Raw genomic sequence first — 19,830 nt, 5'->3', positions numbered from 1 at the left:
TGGAAAGCTATGGAAAACCTGAGGCTGGGTGGCACCGTTGCGGCACCAATGTTGAATCTTGATCTTTTGCTGCAACTGTCCTCAAATATGCAGGGCGGTGCACAAAGTCTCTTTGTCCTCTCAGATCTGAAATAAAGTACAACTTGGCTTTCGCGTGAGGCATATGCCTCATAAGACTTCTGTTGCCAAGCATGAGATTTTTTGACCTCCTGATTTTTCAAAAATGAAAAAGGCTATGGGATTTAACTAAAAGATTGTTTTCTTCTCCCTCAAACTTACCCGATAGGCCTTCACCAGATCCACAACAGTACCAACAACAGCATTGTTTTCAATTAGATCAGCCATTACAATTTCAGCCAAAATCATGAGTTTTAAAAAAGCCACGAACCCCTAAACCCAGCACATTATAAATTAAATGTTTGTAATTTTAATGGTCACTGCTTGTTCTTGATCTCTCAGTGCTGCCCTTTGTGTACAAACTTAGGTCATTTAAAAAATAACCGAGATACAAAACATTTTACTTTTGAGTGGTTTCACTTTAATATTTGATATTTTCCACTAATGCATTTTAGATTTATTATTCTAATGTGTTGGGAGCTTGTCCTATCCTTGTGGCACCCCATATCCTGGAAGAAAGACAATTAGGCAGTTCTTGTCAGTAGAGTCATTCAGTTAATGAAATATCTAATAATATAGTTCATCCATTAGTGGGCTATATCACAATTCAAATATTCTACTAATTCTCAAACCCTTAGCTATGGAATCCTACTGCATACCAGCCATGCTTGTCCCCGAGGACTACAAAAGAAAAGCTCTGTGAACGTAACAAAAACGAGGGTCCAGGCATAATGAATTTCAGCTTCTCAGAAGTGAGAGCCCTTCTCTTTATGTTAATGGACAGTTCCTTATTTTTGTCTCTTCATTTAGAAAACACTTCAAGTAGCACCGATAGACCTTCCTTCTATTTTCTATCAAATGTAAAATACACACCATGACATGTCCCTGCTTCCTGAAGTGAATGCTGTTCTGATCTCCTCCAGGACAATTCCCAGGTAACTAACTAATTGTTAACATCTTCGTTAGCTGGGCCTTTCCTCGGGATGTGGGCTCTACAGCCCGAGCAGACACGTCTCGGGGAGATGAGATGTATCCCTCTGGAGTCTCGCTCTACCCACTCGAAGCATCTATAGGCACCCAATTTTTCTGAGGCACGTGCTCCGATCTATAATAAATACACAACCGCTTTCAGTCCACCGTCCGCCTTTTAGGACCTCTATCTAGGCACTTTTAGTCACCCAAGGGTCCCTTTCCACCGGGAACAGCAGCCAGGCCAGACCACCAGGCACCCCCTCCTGCCCCAGCCGACCCGGGGCGCGGCGAGGGCCGGACTCGGGGCGAAGCTTTCCCGCCGCCATTTCAGCAGGCCTTCCGCCTTCCCCCCCCTCGCCGCGTTTGGGGCGTGCTCCCGGAAGGTAACGGGGCAGCTGCCCTCACACACGCCGGCGCCGGCAGAGCCCCGCTTTCCCCGGCATTCGCTTTTCCTGCCCCGCCCGCGCCCGGGGAAGCCGCCGCCACAGGCCCCGCCCCCCGGGCCGGGGCTCGCGGCGGGCGGGCAGAGGCGCTGCCCGGCGGCGAGGCGGGGCGCCGGCCTCGGGGGGCGGGGCCTGTCGCCGGAAAGTGCTGAGTCACGGCCTGACGCGCCGCCGTCGTCACGTGTGGCGCCGGGCTCGGCTCCCGCCGCTGCCGCGGCGCAGAGCGCACGCCGCGCCGCGCAGGCTCCGCTCCGCTCCGCGCTCCTCTCCCCTTCCCTTCCCGGCCCCGCCGCCGCTCCGCTCCGTCGCGGGCCGGCATGGGGCTGCTGTCGCAGGGCTCGCCGCTGAGCTGGGAGGACACGCGGCGGCACGCGGAGCACGTGCGGAAGCACGGCATCCTCCAGTTCCTCCACATCTACCGCGCCCTGCGCGACCGCCACAAGGACGTCCTCAAGTGGGGCGACGAGGTGAGACCCCGCCGCGGCGCGGACCGGACCGGACCGGACCGGACCGGCACGGCCTGCCGCGGCCCTCCGCGACCCCCGCGACCCGGGCGCAGGTGCCGCGCCGCTGCGGTGCGGCCCGGGCCCTGCCCGCCGCGGTGCCCGGGAGCGGGTCCGGCCGCTCGGCCGCGGTGGCTCGGCGAGAGGGGGAAAGTTCAGGCTGCCCGGCGGGGCTTTGTTTCCCCCCGCACGCCCTCTGGCTCGCTCGCCGCCTCCGGTTGCGCAGCACGGTTGCCCCGCTGTTACCTTGTGATTTTTGAAGGCTACGACAACTTTCAGCGCTTCCGTCAGGCGTCCGTAAATTCACTGAGCAGCCCCTCGGGAGGTGCGCTCCCGCGAGCGGTGATGCCTGGCAGCACTCGCTCATTCCCGTCGCTTTGTTTGTTTTCTCTGGAGTGAGGTCCGATTAAAGCATGTGCACGTCTAAATTCCAAGGTAGTGCTAATTCGGCCTCGGATCTGGTTTTGGGAGGGAAGCGGGGACTCGCGGTGGGCAGGTGGGCTCAGCAGCGGCAGCCCTCTCACCACGCACCGCCTCCCTCCGTGGTCCTTCCCGGCTCGCCCCAGCGGAAAGGGACCCGCCGAGCCTGGCTTTACCCCGAAGGCTTCCAGGCATTCGGCGCAAGTCAGCCAGTCTTTTGAACAAGGATGAGGAGGATCACTCCGGTCGTGACTTGAACTTTGTTACAGGTGCTTTGTGCCCAAGGACCGTAGCCTTATCCGTAGGTCTTGTGTGTGTTGCTGTGCAAACCTGCACTGGATTATGTCCCAGCTTGACGGCGCTCTGCGAGGAGCAGAGTCTCCCTCCTGTATTGATCACTGGGATTTCCCGAGGGTCTCGGCTTTCTCTGGAGACAGGGAGCAGCTTCGCATGTGCTGCACTAGAAGCCATCCTTTATCATGCTGTTTGTCACTTGGAGGTGTCTGTGATGTGACTGCAGGGAAGTTGGAAGAGCAGAGTAGAAGGTGAGCAATGTGGGGGCTTTTGTGAGAAAACGTTGTCTGGGTAGTAACAGTAGCTGTTCACAGATGCTCTTTGCCAGAGGAAAATGCAGTTCCCCTTGTGTACCTTGAGAGACCTTGTCTCTTAAAGCCTGTTCTTCTTTTAAGGAATTGCTGTCATACTTCACATAACTAAGTGTCATGGTTTAACCCCAGCCGGCAGCTAAGCATCACACAGCCGCTCACTCACTCCCCCCCACGGTGGGGTAGGGGAGAGAATCAGAAGGGTAAAAGTGAGAAAACTTGTGGGTTAAGATGAAGACAGTTTAATAGATAAAGCAAAAACCACACATGCAAGCAAAGCAAAAGGAGGAATTCACGGCTTCCCATGGGCAGGCAGGTGTTCAGCCATATCCAGGAAAGCAGGGCTCCATCACGCATCACAGTTGCTTGGAAGACAAAACGCTGTCACTCTGAATGTCCCCCCCTTCCTCCTTCTTCCCCCAGCTTTATATGCTAGGCATGACGTCCTATGGTCTGGAATATCCCTTTGGTCAGTTGGGGTCAGCTGTCTCGGCTGTGTCCCCTCCCAACTCCTTGTGCCCCCCCCCCCAGCCTGCTCGCTGGTGGGGTCGGGTGAGGAGCAGAAAAGGCCTTGACTCTGGGTAAGCACTGCTCAGGGGTAACTAAAACATCCCTGTGTTATCAACACTGTTTTGGTCACAAATCCAAAACATAGCCCCATACCAGCTACTGTGAAGAAAATTAACTCTATCCCAGCCAAAACCAGTACACTGAGCAAGGCGAGCAACGGAGCACAGGAGCTGCTTTCAAGAGGAGTGAGTGGGGGCCTGGCTACTAAAATCTGTCCAGTGAAGGGAATGATGCTGCCAGCATATCTAGTCTACACTGCAGGGTTTTGCAGCCAGAGTAATGTGGACTCAGGAAATTTAAATATATCTATCCCTGTCTGACATCTCTGTGTTCCTACATCTCTTGTATGACTGCAGTTACTGTGACAGAAGAGCCTCACCAACAGTCTTAAGTTCAGGAATATAGACAGAACAGAGTCTCCCTATTGCTCTGAGACATAGCTTGAGGGTTTTCTCAATAATCTTTAAGCTGGGGTTCTCATTTTTCAGTGGGTGTTACATTTTAGTTGTCCTTGCTTTCTTGGGGTGAGATTTCACAAGATAGCTAAGGTAGATCTGCTGGTGAGCTGGCTCAGCTTCCCTCTCCTTGCTCCAGGCTCGTGTTTCTTCTGCCTTCCTTGCATTGTTACTGGCTACGTAAGTTCAAGAAGTTCATCCAGCAGAGAACTCTTCTCCCATTCAGTTTTCTAGGGTGGTTCTTCTTCCCAGCAGAGCTTCCACTGTTTCACAAGTTCTGCTTGATGTGAGGAAAGTAGCAGGAGCGTGTGCAGGAAAGGGGCAAGCAGAACCAGCCCCTGCAGCACCTGCAGCTAGTCACTTGGTAAGCTTAGCTGTACGGTGAAACTTGCACCCCAGGAGCCTCATTCTTCCTTTGGCGTAGGGACAATACTGAAGAAAGTATTTATGCTTGGTAAATGGTGGCGTGTTATGTTTAAGGAGATTCACAATTTTCTTTGTCATGCCTCATGTGGCAAGAGGCAGAATTTTAAGACCAGTATGATTACAGCCACGATTCTGATAAGGAGGTAAGAGCTGTATTTGAAATGCCTGTGAACATTAGAGAAGGTCAGGTAACCTGGTTCATCATCTACCTCTAATTCTAGCAAATGGTAATAAACTCAGGTGTGGCAACTTATCTTTATTCTACTGTATTATGCAATTATAACACAGCATTTGGGAGTGTGTTAATGTACCAGATACCTGCTGCCCGTCTGCTTTTGTTGTGCAAATGCAAAAACATACCTGTCTCCATAACTTATTCCAGCTGTGCTGTAGATAGACTGGTGGGGAAAGCAGTAAGTTTGTTTTTCCTCTCAGATATCTAGTTATTAGAAAGTGGCGCCACATTTACATGCAGCTTAGATGAATCAACTAATTGGATAATTTTCATAAAAAGCCTTTTGTGCACTTTGACCTTCATGTATAAAGTCATAGCCTGAGGGTGTTTCATTGTTTTAAAAACCTCTTGAAGATAGAAATCAAGAATGAAGATGACAGCCCTCACATAATGGTAGAGATGAAATCAGAATAAACAAAATTACTTCTGTGTTTGAGAGATGTTTCTGAGACCATATTTGGCGAAAGATGTATTTTTTTGTTTGCTTCATTTTTTAAGGAATGCATATGAGGAAAAAAACAACTTTCATAGCACATATGGAGTTTGTCTTTCAGGGCAGACATGTGAATACTTTAAAGATTGTCCCCATCTAGCTGATGCCATTGTGAAAAAGAAATCTGGTGTTTGCTCGTGAGTGCAGAACCAGCCTTGGCTTTGGATCTGTTTTCAACAGGACTCCACTTTGCACTGTGTGTTGTAAGACTCATTATAGAGCTGTGGTGGTCCTTTGAGGTGCTTGTAACCTCCTAGGGACTCCACTCCCTGTTGTGCCAGGGAATGAAACTGTGGGGAATCTTTATATGCTTTCTGTCTCTTGGGTGCCAGGCAAAAGTGTTGAGGCTAAGTGCTAATGGAAGAGGATGGTGACATTTGTTTTGAAGGAAGTGAGGCAGCATCACAGCTTGCATTGCAGGGTAGCGTTCCCTAGTGCTCCCATCCTCACCTAAGTAAAGAGCTGGAAAGGTCAAAACACTGGTTCTGCTACCTCTTGAAAAGTCAGCTATCTTCTTGTTTGCAGGGTTAGTAGAACCAAGGGGTTTACCAAACAGCTGTTGTCTCTTTTGGGGACAGTTCTTTTTTACTCTGCTTTTCCACAACCATGAAGTCTTTGTGATGGTAAAAAAAAAAAAAAAAAAAAAAAAGACTAAAAATGTGAGTGTAACAGAGAATAAGACTTGCTTAAAAAAAAAAAAAAATCTTTCTAAGGTCTCTTTGAACCTGCATTTGCAGGTACAGATCCTTTGCCTCTATCATCCTTCTGCCTCATTTAAAACTGACAGTTGGCCTCTGTTTATGCTTGGCTTCTCCTGACTGTGGAAAATACAAAACACTGAACTATCTCATTGTCCCTCATCAACCCCCTCCTTATTATCCTTGCCTTAATGCACACAGAAGTTGGGCAACAATTAGATCTGCTGATGAGACCCTGTCACACTAACCAGTACGGTCTCACAGTCTCCTTGTGTTTTCATCTTCCTCTCCCATCCAACAATGTATGCTTATCTTTGGGTTTGCAGAGTAGTGGTCATTAAGTTTGTTTATTTTTTTTTTTATGCAGCAGATACAAAAACCTGCAACTTCTCAGTACTGTGTTTTAAAACTCCAGTAGAGTTAGTAGGTACTATGTGAAATGATTGGTTTGTGCGGCTTGGCAGATATTAGTGGTACCAAAAGAGTTTAAAGGGGTTTTGAGAGTAAGGCAAAGCCTATTCTGCTGCCTCCCAGCTTTTGTCCCCAAAAGTTCTCCTCTGTGCCAGTGCATTACCAGTCTCCTGTGCTGTTCAGTGCCTCTTGTCTGCTGATTGCATTTCTCTAGCTGACGGATGTTGCTTAAATTTCACCTTGCAGCTTAATGTGGACACTTGGATCAGACAAGTGGAATGGCTGGCCCTTGGCTAGGCTCACTGCCATTGCTTTGTGCTGAGCATGCACACGAGTGTACGAATAACAGCAGTTTGTGCATAACTACATATACTTATGTATTCATACGTGCATGTAATACTTATTTTCTGTGGTCTGTTTTGCTGCTAAATGGGACAGGTTGGTTGTTCTCCAGGCTGAACACCTATGAGAAGAAATTATACAAGCAAGAAGAGTTGGAAAAGGAAAATTGATGGGGGAAAAAGAAATGATAAAGAGTAAGGAGGAGCTGCTTCAGCATATCAAGATGTCAAGAAAGGAGCGCTGGAGAGAGATCCACTCAGAAGGAGGGGTCTAGAAAGCAAGCATGGGCAAAACATGACAGTTTTGTTTGAAAGTATATGTGAATGAAATGGCAATCTGACTTGCCCAGCCTTGTTTAGTGAAATTGGACATAATGACCCTTTTGTTGTGTATGAGTCTTGTTCCTGTCAGTGTTGGGACGTAGCACACAATAAGCTTCTTCAGCTTTTAGAAAGTTGTTTTCTTCATGGAAACTTGAAGTAAAATTTGGAGCCTTTAAAATAGGCATGATAATTAATTGTATGAGGCAGCGTGAAAAATGTGCCACCACACTGCTTGCAAGTTGAAATCTTCCTGACTTAATTCTGTGGGTTTTCTTTTGTTGCCTGTTATCTCTTTCTCAGTCTTTTTTAACCTTTTAGTCTGTCTTCTGTACTTTTGATTCATTCCCCTCCTTATCCATTAGTTTTTTAATTATACCTTGTAAATAAGTTAAATGAGAACTAAAATGAACATTTGCTGCTCAGCACTTCCTCGTGCAAGAAGCAAAGCAGCCCTTCTCAGATGCTGCAAGAAGAGAGGCCAGAGGATTCTTACTAGAATGTCTGAAAGGTGTTGCTTCTGATTACATGATGCATGATCCTCTTTAAAGCTTTCTCCTTTTTCCTAACGAAAGGCTGAGCTGTGAAAAGAGCTGCTTTTCCTTTTGAATGATTCTTCCCAGGGACCTAGCTATTGCATTAATGTCTGCTGCAGTTTCCAGCCTGTATGTTTTTGGTTTTCTTCAGGGCAGTAGCAATGGGTAAATGATGATCAGTGATGTTGCATTACAGTCTGCAGGACTTCAGAATGGTAAAATAATTGCTGCATCTTAAGGAAATGGATTTGGGTTCAGATGCACGCAGTTTGAGGCTCCTGTTTGTCTGTCACCCATTTAAAACCAGGAACAAAGTCTAGGGCATTTTTTAACAACGGTGGATCTAGCTCACCAGCTGCATAAAGTAAGTACAACTACTATCCCTAAAATACACAGATGAAGTTTTGGTCATCTTCACTAAAAGACAACAGTGAGGCTTGGTGAGACACACACACACGTGCACGTGGAAATCTTCAAATGGAGTTAAGAAAGGACTGTGACTGATAAAAGAAGCAGTAGGTTCAGAGTGCATCACGGTGTACAGGAAAGGTGGTGTTCTTTTCTCATTTTACAAGAAATTTGGCTAACCTAATGGAACAGAAAAGCAGCAGATGTCCTTTTAAGATAATTACTTACTTCACAAAGCCTAGATGTCCTGTGGAACAAGATGCCACATGATATCTTTGAAGCTGAGATAGACGCTTACATGGATGACAAGAATAGACACTATTATTATTTCTTTAAACTCCACGTGCTGCAAGATGTATGTCACTCTATCCAAACCACTTAGATAATTGTTGAATGACTCGTGGGGTTTCTTTAATCTGAAACTTTCTAACTAGCTTTTTACTGTTTATGTTATAAATAAAACAGAATCACAAAAAATAGTTGTTGTGTTTTCCTGGCTGTCAATAATAGATCTTCAAAAAAAATTCAGCCAAGTCATTATACAGATTCATCATCAATATTAGATGATCTCACATTCCCACTTTGTACAAACTGCTGCAATATACTGGTGTGCAGAAATTGCTTTGTTTTAAAGCTTTTCCTGGGAATCTTGTGCTTAGAATAAAGCTAACGTAGCCTGAAGTCTTACAAAATTGTTTTTTACATTTGAGCTCTTGTCATTTTAAGACAATCACTTTTAGTCTCCTCCTCCCCCAGCAAAATTCCCTGAACAGAACGTGTTTTTGAATTTCTTTCATGCAGAAATTCCTCACAATGGCCCCCTGCCAAACACCGCATGTGTGGATGCATCTGAATGGGAGCTGTCTTAATCAATGTACTTGCCTGCTTGCCGCGCGGGGGGAAGCAGCACTCGTGAATGATTTGGTTATCTGTCACGTGTCTGCTTGTTCATCCTTTATCCCTGAGCTTATTTGGCTAAGTAAAGGGACAGTGGCATTATTTGTTTACAAATAGATTTAGTGCTTCCTTAAATCGTTTTGTAGTTGCACCTGCTATTTATCATGGTGGTGTTTCTGGGGCAGGGTCTGAAGGTACAATGTTAATGCATCAGTTCATGCTGCTTGACAGCCTTGAATGTGTATATGCAACCTCTAAAATGAGTACGCTAATGCATGCAAATAGAACTCCTTAAATCTTGACTTGAACAAGATACGTGCCCTTGAAGAGTCTCTGTGTTTATTCCTTCCTTGGATGCTTTGGCTGACAGTCATGACACTACTTTTTCTGCCTGGCTTTAATCCTTGTGTCAGGGAAAGCCTAAACTGAATCACATCTAAATTCTCTAGCTCTCAAAATATGCATGATGTGTTAACCTCCCCGATGACTTATTACTTCGCTTCAGCTCCCTCTTGCTCAGTTCTTCTGTGGCTGGGTGTTAAGATACACGTCGGTTGTAGTGCAGCACCACTGACCTACCTGTGAGCTTTGCCGCTGGATGCGTTGTGTATGTGACAGTGCAGGACTTGCTGTAGTTTACAGTGAGATGCTTTTTCAAAAGCTAATTCATGGCAACCAGTTTGGAGACGGGTTTTTGTTGTGGGTTTTGTTTTTTTTTTTCCCCTAAACAAGCTGCAATTTGTCATTGTGACCAGGCCCCACAGCAAGCGTTGATTTTTCTCCTTCCTGATCTCAGGTCTTAGTAAGAGAAGCTTAAATTATCTGCCGTTTGTATGTTTCTGGTAAAGAAATATTCAGTTCACAGTGAACTTCCTTCTGTGGATGTCAAGTGAATTGCTATGGTCTTGTCATGGGATTGTTGTCTATTGTAATGCCTCTTTTGCCACAGGATGACTACTTCTTGCTGTGCACAGCAAGTTAATTAACAGTATCAGAAAGGGTGAGTCAGAAGAATGAGTACAGGAAAGATTTTGTTGGTGTTGCTTGTGTGGTTTTTTTTTCTTCTTGCTTTCTGATGCAAGAGGCAACTTACAAGCTTGTAGCATCTTGTTTCACAGTTGAATAAATGGTCTTTTACTAGTCCCTAAAAACATCTGTGTGGAATAGAAAATATAGCTGTGCCAAAAAAACTTGTTCTGTTCTAAATCTAAAAATTCATAAGTGAGTGTCTTAAAGCTGTCTTTGCTGCAGAAATCTAAAATTAACATTATCCTAGTGGGTTTTTTTATAGTACTAACCTCAGGTGTTACATAGTACAGCAGTCAAAGAAGAGACGCTTTGTTCTCTAATGCGCCACATCTTGTTCTTTAGAAGCATGCAAATGGTTATAACCTCTAGATTTTAGTTTTCAATAACCCAGCTTCCTGGTTTGTGGTATGTGCAGCAAAGGACATCCCTTAGTCACATCTTACCACGTGCAGAAAAAGAAAATCTGCAGACCCGATGTCGGCAAGTGGGAGGGGGAACAGGCAGGAGCGCTTAGCTGGGGCTGGCTGTGTTGACTGCATCCTCTTCGTTTTCTTTATCTGTTGTCATCTTTAATGTGGCATAGAAGTTCTTCATTTTCTGCTTATTGTCAGTGTAATATAAAAAATCAGTTGTGTTTTGGTTTTAGGGCATGGTTTCTGTGAGTCGGTTTCATATAGAGCTGGAGACAGTGCTTTGTTTATTGAATTGGCCACTTCCAATCTGCTTGAATCAAAATTAAGCATTTGGGGAAATACATTGGAATCTTTGTTCTGCTATTCGTGGCAGATTTTTGAAGTTATTGCTGTGGCAGAGAACACCCATGGTAATCTCATGAGTGTGGAAGTGCTCTGCCTTGTGTCAGTGCACGGTCTGGGGGCTTGCTGGCTAGAAACAGGTTAACCAGCCTCTGTGGCTCTTCCAGACTTGTTTTCCTCAGAAATTTGCTCCCTCAGGCTTAAAGTTGCTTTTGTGGGCCAGTAAACCTCCCATTAAAGGTACATTACCAGCTGGTTATTACTGTGGCTCCATGTTTTATCACAGCAGTAGTGAGAAAATAACTGCATTTAAAAAAATTCTTGAGTATTATGCTCTACATTCATCAGAAGTATGTGCACCTGCAGAAGAAATCTGCTTTTTCTATCTTAACACTGAAAACTTGTGGCAGAGGTTCTTCAATGAACAGTCAGATTATTAAAACTTTGTTCTTCCGTAGACTGTCATTTTAATGATACATGGTATTTTAATGATATATTAACTGACCAATAAATGTATGGGGGAACTACTTTTTTTTTTCCCCATAATGGAGCTTAGTAACTAGTGAAAAGGGTTTTGTTTCTTTGATGCTCTTCAGAAGAAAGTTTACCTAGATTTTATTTTCTACTGCATACATAAATATATGAGGCATACTGCATGAAAATACTTACATTAAGTGTTGCAGTGGCTTTTGGTAATAGTAAACAAAAGCCATGAGACCTCATTGGGTGTTTAGGAAAAATTTCCAATTACTCGTAAAGCTCCAGGCTCAACGGAAGGTATGTATGAGGAAACTGCTAACAGTTGCTCCAAGTACATACGGCAGTAGTTGCCCAGTGGAAGGAGAAAGAAACTGTCAGTAAGATTGTCCTCGAAGAACAGCAGTGGTCCGTGAGTCACCTGTGATCAGGTTTTTTTTAGAATCACAGAATGGTTTGGGTCGGAAGGGACCTTCAAAGTTCATCTAGTTGAACCCCCCTGCTGTGGGCAAGGACATCTTCCGCTAGATAAGGTTGCCTAATCCAACCTGACCTTGAACACTTCCAGTGATGGGAGATCCACAGCTGAGATGGATGATCAGGACTGTGGTAAAAGGTGAACACAGGGAGATGTTTTTCACAGGTGGAGAGTGTACAGACTTGCATTGCTTTCCTCTCAAAAAAGCTTTTCAGATCATTCTTCTTAAACTATTTTCCTCTATTTTATAATCTTCTTGGCACCTTACTTCTGAGCTTACCAAAGTCCAGACTGTATGCTTACCTGTGTTTTCATATGCAGAAAAACCTTGTGGCAAATACTTTGAATGTTAAAAGCATTTTAACATTAACTCTAGAGTAGAGGCTTTATTCTCAACTATTAGATAGGTTTTGTTCCCAGTGTACTTAGCATGATGATGTAAAATTGAGTGTGTGAGGAGGGGGGTTGATGTTGGAAAGCAGACCAGTGCCAAGGCAAGTATTTGGACGGTGATATTATGTGGGACGTGTGTCAACTTTGGTTTTTCTTGTTCCTTAGAATTGCTACTGAAGAGTCGCTTGACTGATATGTCTTCATTTTTAAGTAGTGTCCTTTATGGAGAAATAATATGTGTAATTATGGTCAAATAACTCAGGCATTCAAACACAATTTCAGACATGCTTACCCATTTCCAGAGAACAATTGTCTTTCACTTTGCCACCGAGCAAGTCCAGCACAACTGTTTGGCTCCATGCAAGGAGAGTGGTTTGGCTCCTCCTCCGTTGAGGGGCTTCAAGGTCTCTCTTGTGGTTGTATTTACAGAGGCGATGTCAAATAATTTTCAAAAGCTTGAAATTTCCTTGGTAGCCGACTGAGAAATAATCGTGACAAGTGAAGTAAAGCCATTCTTGGGGCTGTCCTCCCAGCAAGCTAATGGTTCATGCTCTGTCTCTAGAAGATACAGCGGTGGAATGGAGCTGGCCTGGAAGTAATCTGTAGATGCAGTACGTTGCAAGTTGGTAGCTGAGAGGAAGGAAGCCTGTAAAGGATGGTTTTTCCTTGTGTTGGCTCGTGGATAGATCTCTCGTACTCAGCTTATTTGCTTTAACTGAGAATTTATTTACTTTTTTAATGCATTTAACTTTGAACAATTTTTTTAGGCTTGCTCTGTGTGTGCATGTGGATTTACAGCTTTTGCTTTGCCAAACTGTTGTTCCTTCTCCTGGTAAGGTGCCACAGCACTTCTGCAAGCCAGACAGACCTGGGCTGGTCAGAGGTTCATCTGCTGAAGCAGTGCTGAGCGTGTCTGTCTGCAGGGAGAAGCTGGGAGGCCGTCTCTTGTCCTCGGCAGCCTGGCAGCGTGTGCCGGCCGGAGGGTAGAGATGCGTAGGGTTTGGTGCAGGGTGAGAGCACCGGCTGGGCGCCTGGGTCCAAAGCGGCCGCCTTTCTTACCATGGCAGGGTGCGCTTTCCTAGCTGGCTCTTAGCAAGGCTGCTTGTCAGCCGCCTGCATCAGTAGTTTGACCTGACATGTATTTTGCTGCTTGCTAGAGAGACTAGCTAAAATTAGGAAGGCAAGTGATCTCTGAAGAGCTTGCAAGATGATGAATTACGAATGTTGGGTGAAACCCTGCATATTTGGTTTTGGGACTCTTGAAGCTCTGCCAGGCATCCTGATGCTTTCAGCTTGGCTGCAATTCTCTGAACTTTGTGGATAGAAAACATGTGAGAAGTCTGTGAATGATGAGCTGAAGTTAAATGTAAAAATGCATGAACTCTGAATTTGTTTCTCTCTTTCTAGCTGTAGGCTAAATCTTTTGATGAGCTTAAATTAAATTCTTTAAGGGTGCCTATTCAGTCAGTCCCTCTGTTGGCAGATACTCTGTGGGTTACTTGGAATTGTTGGCAGCCGTCTGAAGTTTTTTTTCTTTTCTCATTAAAATTAATGGCAGATCTTCTGTGTGTTAAGACAGCTTTGAAGATTTAGTCAATGTTTCTGGAGACAAGTGTAGTAGTTGTTTCTAAAGCTAGATGCATAAATGCAGTGTATTCAGTACTGCACACAGATTATGAAACACTTTGTTTTCTTTGGTTTTGCCTTCTTGGCTTAATGTTTCTTTACGCTTTTGGCTTACTTTATATCGTGAAACTTGTAATATGGTTTATAGGGAAGTGCAATGTTCACACTACCAGCTCATTGCAGTTATGTTTGGAGAGGGGTCTTTAAGACAGGAGGCTAAACCACAGTAACATACTCATGTAACGGTGGACGAATGTTCAGCTTTGGGGTCTCTCGAAGGCAGCCGTGGCTCCTTTGCCCTGCCTTCTGCCACCAGCCCACACAGGCGGTGTGGTGGGAGGCCAGGTGTGCGGTGGGCTTCGTGCCCATTCACACGTCCGTCCGTATGACTCAGAGAACTGTGTGGTTGCTTACCTCCTCTAGTTTAGGCTGGGTCCCAGTGAGGATGATGCTTTTCCAAAGCAGGAGGAGATGATGTTGATCATGGTAGGAAACTGGAAGGTGGGAGAGAAGTCACTTTTTATTGACAGTGATCGTGGGTCAGGTATCACTGGAGAGACTGGTACTAGGCAACAAGTAAATCAGCACTGGAGTGTGTTCTGGTTGACTACCATCTGCAGCTATCTCAAGTAGATTACTGTGGCATAATACACACAAACCAGAAAATATACACACAAAGAAATGCTGTCTTGCACAGAAACTAGAAATCATTATTTTTCTTCAGGGGATTAAAATCTGATCTTAAAAAAATATAGAGAACATGTATAATTGCTGAATGAGTCCCTCTAGAGTTTGTGTCTAATCAGATTCTGTAGAATTACAAACACTCTTGGATAATGCTGCTTGTGATTTAATCACAAATCCCAACAGAGGATTATATTCATTGTCATAGTAGCCAGCAATAACTCTTCCATGAGCACGGAAGCAACCAAAGAACATGAAGCCCACAAATCTACTTACAGTGTGCTGGAAAACACTGCACAAGTTCCCTGTTTTGGCAAGCTGTTTTCCTATAAACATCAGACTTCTGTACTAAATAGAAGTTGCCACGTGTTAATACACTGCAACTTTAACATCAGCATCTTGTGTGAATCTAAATTCCTGGGGCTGGAGCAGTGTGTTTGGCAAGTACCGGTGGATGCAGTTCTAGGCAGTGTTGGAAAACAAAACTGAGGAGCACGGTGCAAAACCTCTGACAAGTTCTAGCTGTGGAACTGCAGCCTGAATTTTTAACTACAGGTTGATGGAGTTGTCAAAGTCTTGGAGGCAGTGGTTTGAGAGCCTCCAAAAATAGGCACTGCGTATCACCGCTGGTCCAGCTGGGGGTTTTCAAAGCCAGTACCCTTGTGATACATTTCCATGTATGACTTCTGCTTTTATGTGGCAGGTGGCACATCACGCTTGGAGGCTGTTTTGTCTTTCACACTTCCTAAACAGTGCAAAGCATCCTCTGCCAAATAGGTGTCAGGATATAGATTGTATCAGTAAGTATTGAAGGCCTATAAGGTCCAGGCAGCTGTTAAGTTGCTATGCTCAGCGGTGCTCTAAAAATCCTTGTGGGAGCTTTCATAGCAAGCGTGCGTGGAATAGAAAGTTTGACATGAGGGTGTTCCAGGTTTGGCTGCTTTCCGATAATCTGTTAGGGAACCGGTATCCTCCAGTGCTCGGATGCAGCGTTGGCAGTGCTGCTGTTAGCAGCTTGTTGGATTGAGTTCTCCGCCGGCGGCGTGTCACCAGGAGCGGGTGTGGGTCCTGGCTTGGGCAGGGACAGGGGCCGGGAGGTCGAGGTCCTGGGGGCAAGGTACGCCGCTGGGCAGGAGGGCAAGAAAAGGTGGCAGCAAAGCTGAATCGGGAAGGGGTAGAAACCCCCGTGCTGTGCCAAGAGCTGGAGTGCGTTAATAACGTGCTGTCTGTAACAACCCCAGGCTTTCTGTGGTGTGAATGAGGCTCTGTCGTGCTAGTCTTAAATAGCTCCAACAAGTGATGGGAGTAAATGGATGTCTCGTTTCTTTGTTTTTTTGTCAGCAGCAGAGACTGTAACTCATGGGATAACAGAGATGTTTGTGGTTAATAGCTTGCATAGGGGTTTAAGGGGTTTTTTGTCTGAAAAATAACGTGGAGGCAAATACAAATTCAGGAACCTTTTGGCGAAATATCCACAACTAGAAATGGAGGAAAAAAATTTTCAAGGCTGCTTTCAAGGAATTTCAATTCTTTGTTCAAGATGAAATAAGCATGCAGCCATCTTCTGTGGTATTGTTTACTGCATTCTTAGTTAGTGATGGTTTTTAAGCTTCTGTAGAGATAAAGTTCAGTCTGACATCTTTTTTTTTTTTTTCACTTGATGCTTAAGATTATGTGCCATTGTGTTTGTGTGTGAACAAATTCTTACTATTTAATTGTTTATTTTGTTTTTATTGTTTACAAGGTGGAATATATGTTAGTAAAATTTGACCATGAGAATAAGAAAGTGCGCTTGGTGCTCTGCGGTGAAGAAGTTCTTCAAACACTGCAAGACAAGGGGGAGAAGGTAAACCCCAAGTGAGTAGCTGTTTCTTGTTCCTTTTTTTCTTTTTTTTTTTTTCTCCTGTTAGATACTGTACAGAATTTTGTAGACCTGGCTTAACTTTCAAGTCTGTTTTCGGTAAAACTGAGCCACAGATACCGATATTTTCAGATGAAGTTGGGGTGCAGGCAGTGAAAGATTTTGAGCACACTTGCAGGTAGTCCATGCACCTTTGGTGTTATGACTTGAAAGAAAGGAGGATAAAAGGGTGAGCCCACAGAAGTTGCAGTTTGGGTATTTGTTTTGTCTTGCTCTGGTTTTGTGTCTGTGTGTACACACTAATGGGGTACTACACCTCCCCTGCCCCATAAAGCATATGTATATCCCTGACTACAAGAGCAAGCGAGGGCTGTACGGGGAAGCCTGTTGTCTGTAGGAGCAGTCTCCTGTTTTTGGCAGAATTAGGAAGGTAGGTGTGAGGACAGCAGGGCAGTTCTTCCCCATCCTCTCGCATGGAGTTTTCAGGAATAACTGGATCATATCCCTACTTCAACTAGCCAGAGAAGTGTGAGTTGCCTTTTAATTGATGGGAGCAGAGAAATGAGACCAGAGACAGGGAAGTGTGTTGGCTGAAGAGAGCCAAAAGCAGCTCACAGCTTACAGGAAGGTGGAGAAACTGTGCTGTTGCAGTGAAAGGCTTTTATGCCCTGGGCCTGTCTGCTGCTTTCTAGGTACCTTAACCCCATCTTCCAGTAAGGCTTCCCTGTCTGTCTTGCTTGGTAGAGGGACTATTGAAAGCCTACGAGAAGGAATCCCTTTGCTTTTAGGCTCAAAACTGCTATTGCCAGAAGAACAGCAAGGGAGATGTGGCTCTGCCTCTGGTAGAGTATGCTCCATAGAGATGGCATGGCTTCGCAAGGGGATGGGAAGGTATTACTTTCAGGGGTGACTAGGTGCACTCAAACTTCATGTGGTTTCTTAACCTAATAAATTTGTGAAACAGGACCAGGTAACATTTGCCTTGCCTTCCTTACTGTGGAAGCAGTTGAATGCTCTGTATTTTCCAGTTTCAGTTAAAACCCCAAGAAACAAAGCTTGAGACAGATACTAAAGGTGATTGCAATTTGACATAGGCAAATCCTACTTATTGCACTATACAGCAACACTTCCTACTGCCAAACTTTCTTTTCACTGCTTCCTGGCAATGAGGTACATTGGAAGGTACATTGTGTTACTCTACCAAACAATCAACTTTAGGAGATTTTTCTTGAAAGTTGCATTCATTTCTGAAATTCTTGTAAATAATCCATCTTTTTTGAAGTTGTAGAAATATTTAAATGAGGCTTTGGGGTTTTTATAGCCACCCAACACTCTGGCGACCAGAATATGGAAGCTACATGATAGAAGGGACGCCTGGGCAGCCGTATGGGGGAACCATGTCTGAATTCAACACCGTGCAAGACAACATGAGAAAAAGACGGCAAGAGGCTGCTTCTGTGCTCAAAGAAAATGAGGCTGTTTGTACTGTGACGTCATTTCCAAGGTGAGGTGGTTGCTGAAGCGTAATGCTGTGTTTGCTATTGTCCTTATAAACTTTTTATTACATATAGCTAAACTGTACAATGAAACAGAGCAAAATACGATTCAGTTAAAGTACTTTGGCTTAATGTTCTGGTCATGTTTCCTAAAATTCTTATTGCAGTGACACAAACAAATAAGCATATTTTATACTTTTAGGTTACTTCTAATTTGTGATGATTCGTAGAGTACCTGAATATTTGTAACATAAAATACTGTATGTAGAGTATCTTGAATTGATATGGCAAATCATATATAAAAGGTTTCTCTTTACTTATTTTGCAACCTTTGATCTTTATAAATAGCAGTTTTGTAAAACATGGATAACCTGATCTATTTTTTAACTCTACTTTTTCACTAAAGCACATGCAAACTTCTTTTGGTTGCTTGGAACACACAGTAGAACAGGAATGTGATTATCCTTACAAAATGAAGACTTAAAACTTCTATAATACTGTACTTACTGAATCTAGCAAGAAGTGCACCTCTCCTCGGTTCACAACACCCTTACAAAGTGTAGATTTCCTCCTTTTCATTGTTGTAAAGACACTCTTGAAGAAATGAAATTCAGAATATACTTCATTTACCTTGGAGAAACTACTTTTGTATGTTTCTTTCAAACATAATTCTAGGTAGGGATTTATTACATTCAGTCTAACTAGCCTGGTCAGTCAAATGAATGAAGGTAGTTATGTTTAAAATAGTAAAAAAATTGCTCTGCAGTATAAGAGAAACAGCTGGTCTTACTTGCTGGTTTCTTCTATAGCACAGAATGTAATGGCCCTAAATTTTTGCTGAGAGCACGAACAGCACAAAATGTGACATAGCAGTGAAGTTCAGGTACCAAAACGCTTGTGTTGTGCCCCATTAATGCTATTTTACGAAGACTCTGTTGACAAAATAATGCTTCCTCTTTATGGGAGCTATACTAGATATTTTTAGTAAGAGCTGTCAGTGTGTTACAGAACTGGGGGTGGGAGGTTGCCCTGCAACCTTACAAATAGATTATGTCATTTAATAAATTTTGTATACAAACATTTCAGACCCAGTTGTGCAAGGAATAATGGGAGAGGAGTTCTTCAACACTTTGTAGATACAGAGAAACACTTTTTATATCACTGTAGGAGCAATACATTGGACTTCAGTGAAAGCCAGTAAATAATAAAATGTAGTTTGTTTATTACTTATCATCACAAACATAGTTTCATCCTTTAGAGATTGCTCTCCCTAGGCTATTTAGTTTCTTATTTCTGCCTTTTGCTATCTTGCCATTCAAGTCCTTGTTGGTTTGACTGGAGTCTCGCTAACGTGTATTTCTGAGGTTTTGTGGTTTGGGGTCTTTTGCTATGTTCTCTCTGCAATAACATGTACATATGCCTGAGTGTGTCTGTGCATATACATGTGTGTATGATAAAAAAAATCTGCATCTGAAAAGACAAAAAAAATTGTTAGAGTGCTGACAAAAGAAGGGCAAAATGGTAGGCTTATTCAAATTAAAATAACTCAGTTAAAAATGAGCAAACCTGAAAATGCTTGAATATTAAAAAATACTACCTTGGAAGCTAAATGTGTATCCCTAGTTCTTAAATTTATGAGGCCTCAGTACTGGACCAGGAGGTTGTTTTCCTTCTTGAGGACTGGAGTGATGCAGTTTATAATGTTGCACTTACATAAGTGATGAAGTTGGGTTTACATGCTGTAGGATACCTTGTATACTTAAACCAAGAAGAAGAAACTAATAGTGAAATAAGTGTTGAGCATAAACAGTATTTCCAGAAGTGTGTTTCCTGGTATTTTGAGTAGTTTGCGTGTAGTTGTATCAGCTAACCCTTTTTTATACATCCAAATGCTAGAGCCTCTCAAGATAGCACAATCTTTGTCCTTTATACTGTGCAGCATGGAGAAATTAATCTTCTGCAACTTTACCTCCAACTTCTCAAATGCTCCTTTGTCTCAGTTGTACTGGAAACCTACTTATTCTTGTTTCAGATGACTCTTAAAGTTACAATGGAGGTTCCAAGGGGGAGGGTTGTATTCTGATTTACTTGCATATCTCTCAGCATTTTACACCTAATAGCTGTAACTTTTCTTTGTTTATTATGTTTCTCTGTCCAATGATAGAGTAGCGGTTTTAAAA

The 19,830-nt window shown here is 43.8% G+C and overlaps 1 protein-coding gene across 8 annotated transcripts in view; it reads left to right on the top strand.

Moving 5' to 3' along the window:
• The first annotated feature begins 1,782 nt into the window (after nucleotides 1-1,782).
• The window catches only part of GCLC (glutamate-cysteine ligase catalytic subunit), a 55,324-nt gene continuing 37,276 nt past the window's right edge, over nucleotides 1,783-19,830 (top strand). For 2 of the 8 annotated variants that reach the window (XM_052809929.1, XM_052809927.1), the window contains exons 1-3: nucleotides 1,785-1,999; nucleotides 16,038-16,150; nucleotides 17,476-17,658. In XM_052809929.1, coding sequence (XP_052665889.1) covers nucleotides 1,850-1,999; nucleotides 16,038-16,150; nucleotides 17,476-17,658 — 446 coding nt within the window. In that variant the 5' untranslated portion in view covers nucleotides 1,785-1,849. Of the gene's footprint in view, nucleotides 2,000-2,627; nucleotides 3,001-5,260; nucleotides 5,443-16,037; nucleotides 16,151-17,475; nucleotides 17,659-19,830 lie in introns of those variants that run through there. The other 6 variants (XM_052809925.1, XR_008238515.1, XM_052809924.1 and 3 more) reach the window with 6 other exon arrangements.

Source organism: Harpia harpyja, chromosome 15, assembly GCF_026419915.1.
Source record: "Harpia harpyja isolate bHarHar1 chromosome 15, bHarHar1 primary haplotype, whole genome shotgun sequence".
Lineage (NCBI taxonomy): Eukaryota > Metazoa > Chordata > Aves > Accipitriformes > Accipitridae > Harpia > Harpia harpyja.
The sequence above is the reverse complement of the archived record's forward strand: the minus strand, read 5'-3'. Positions and strand labels throughout refer to the sequence as shown.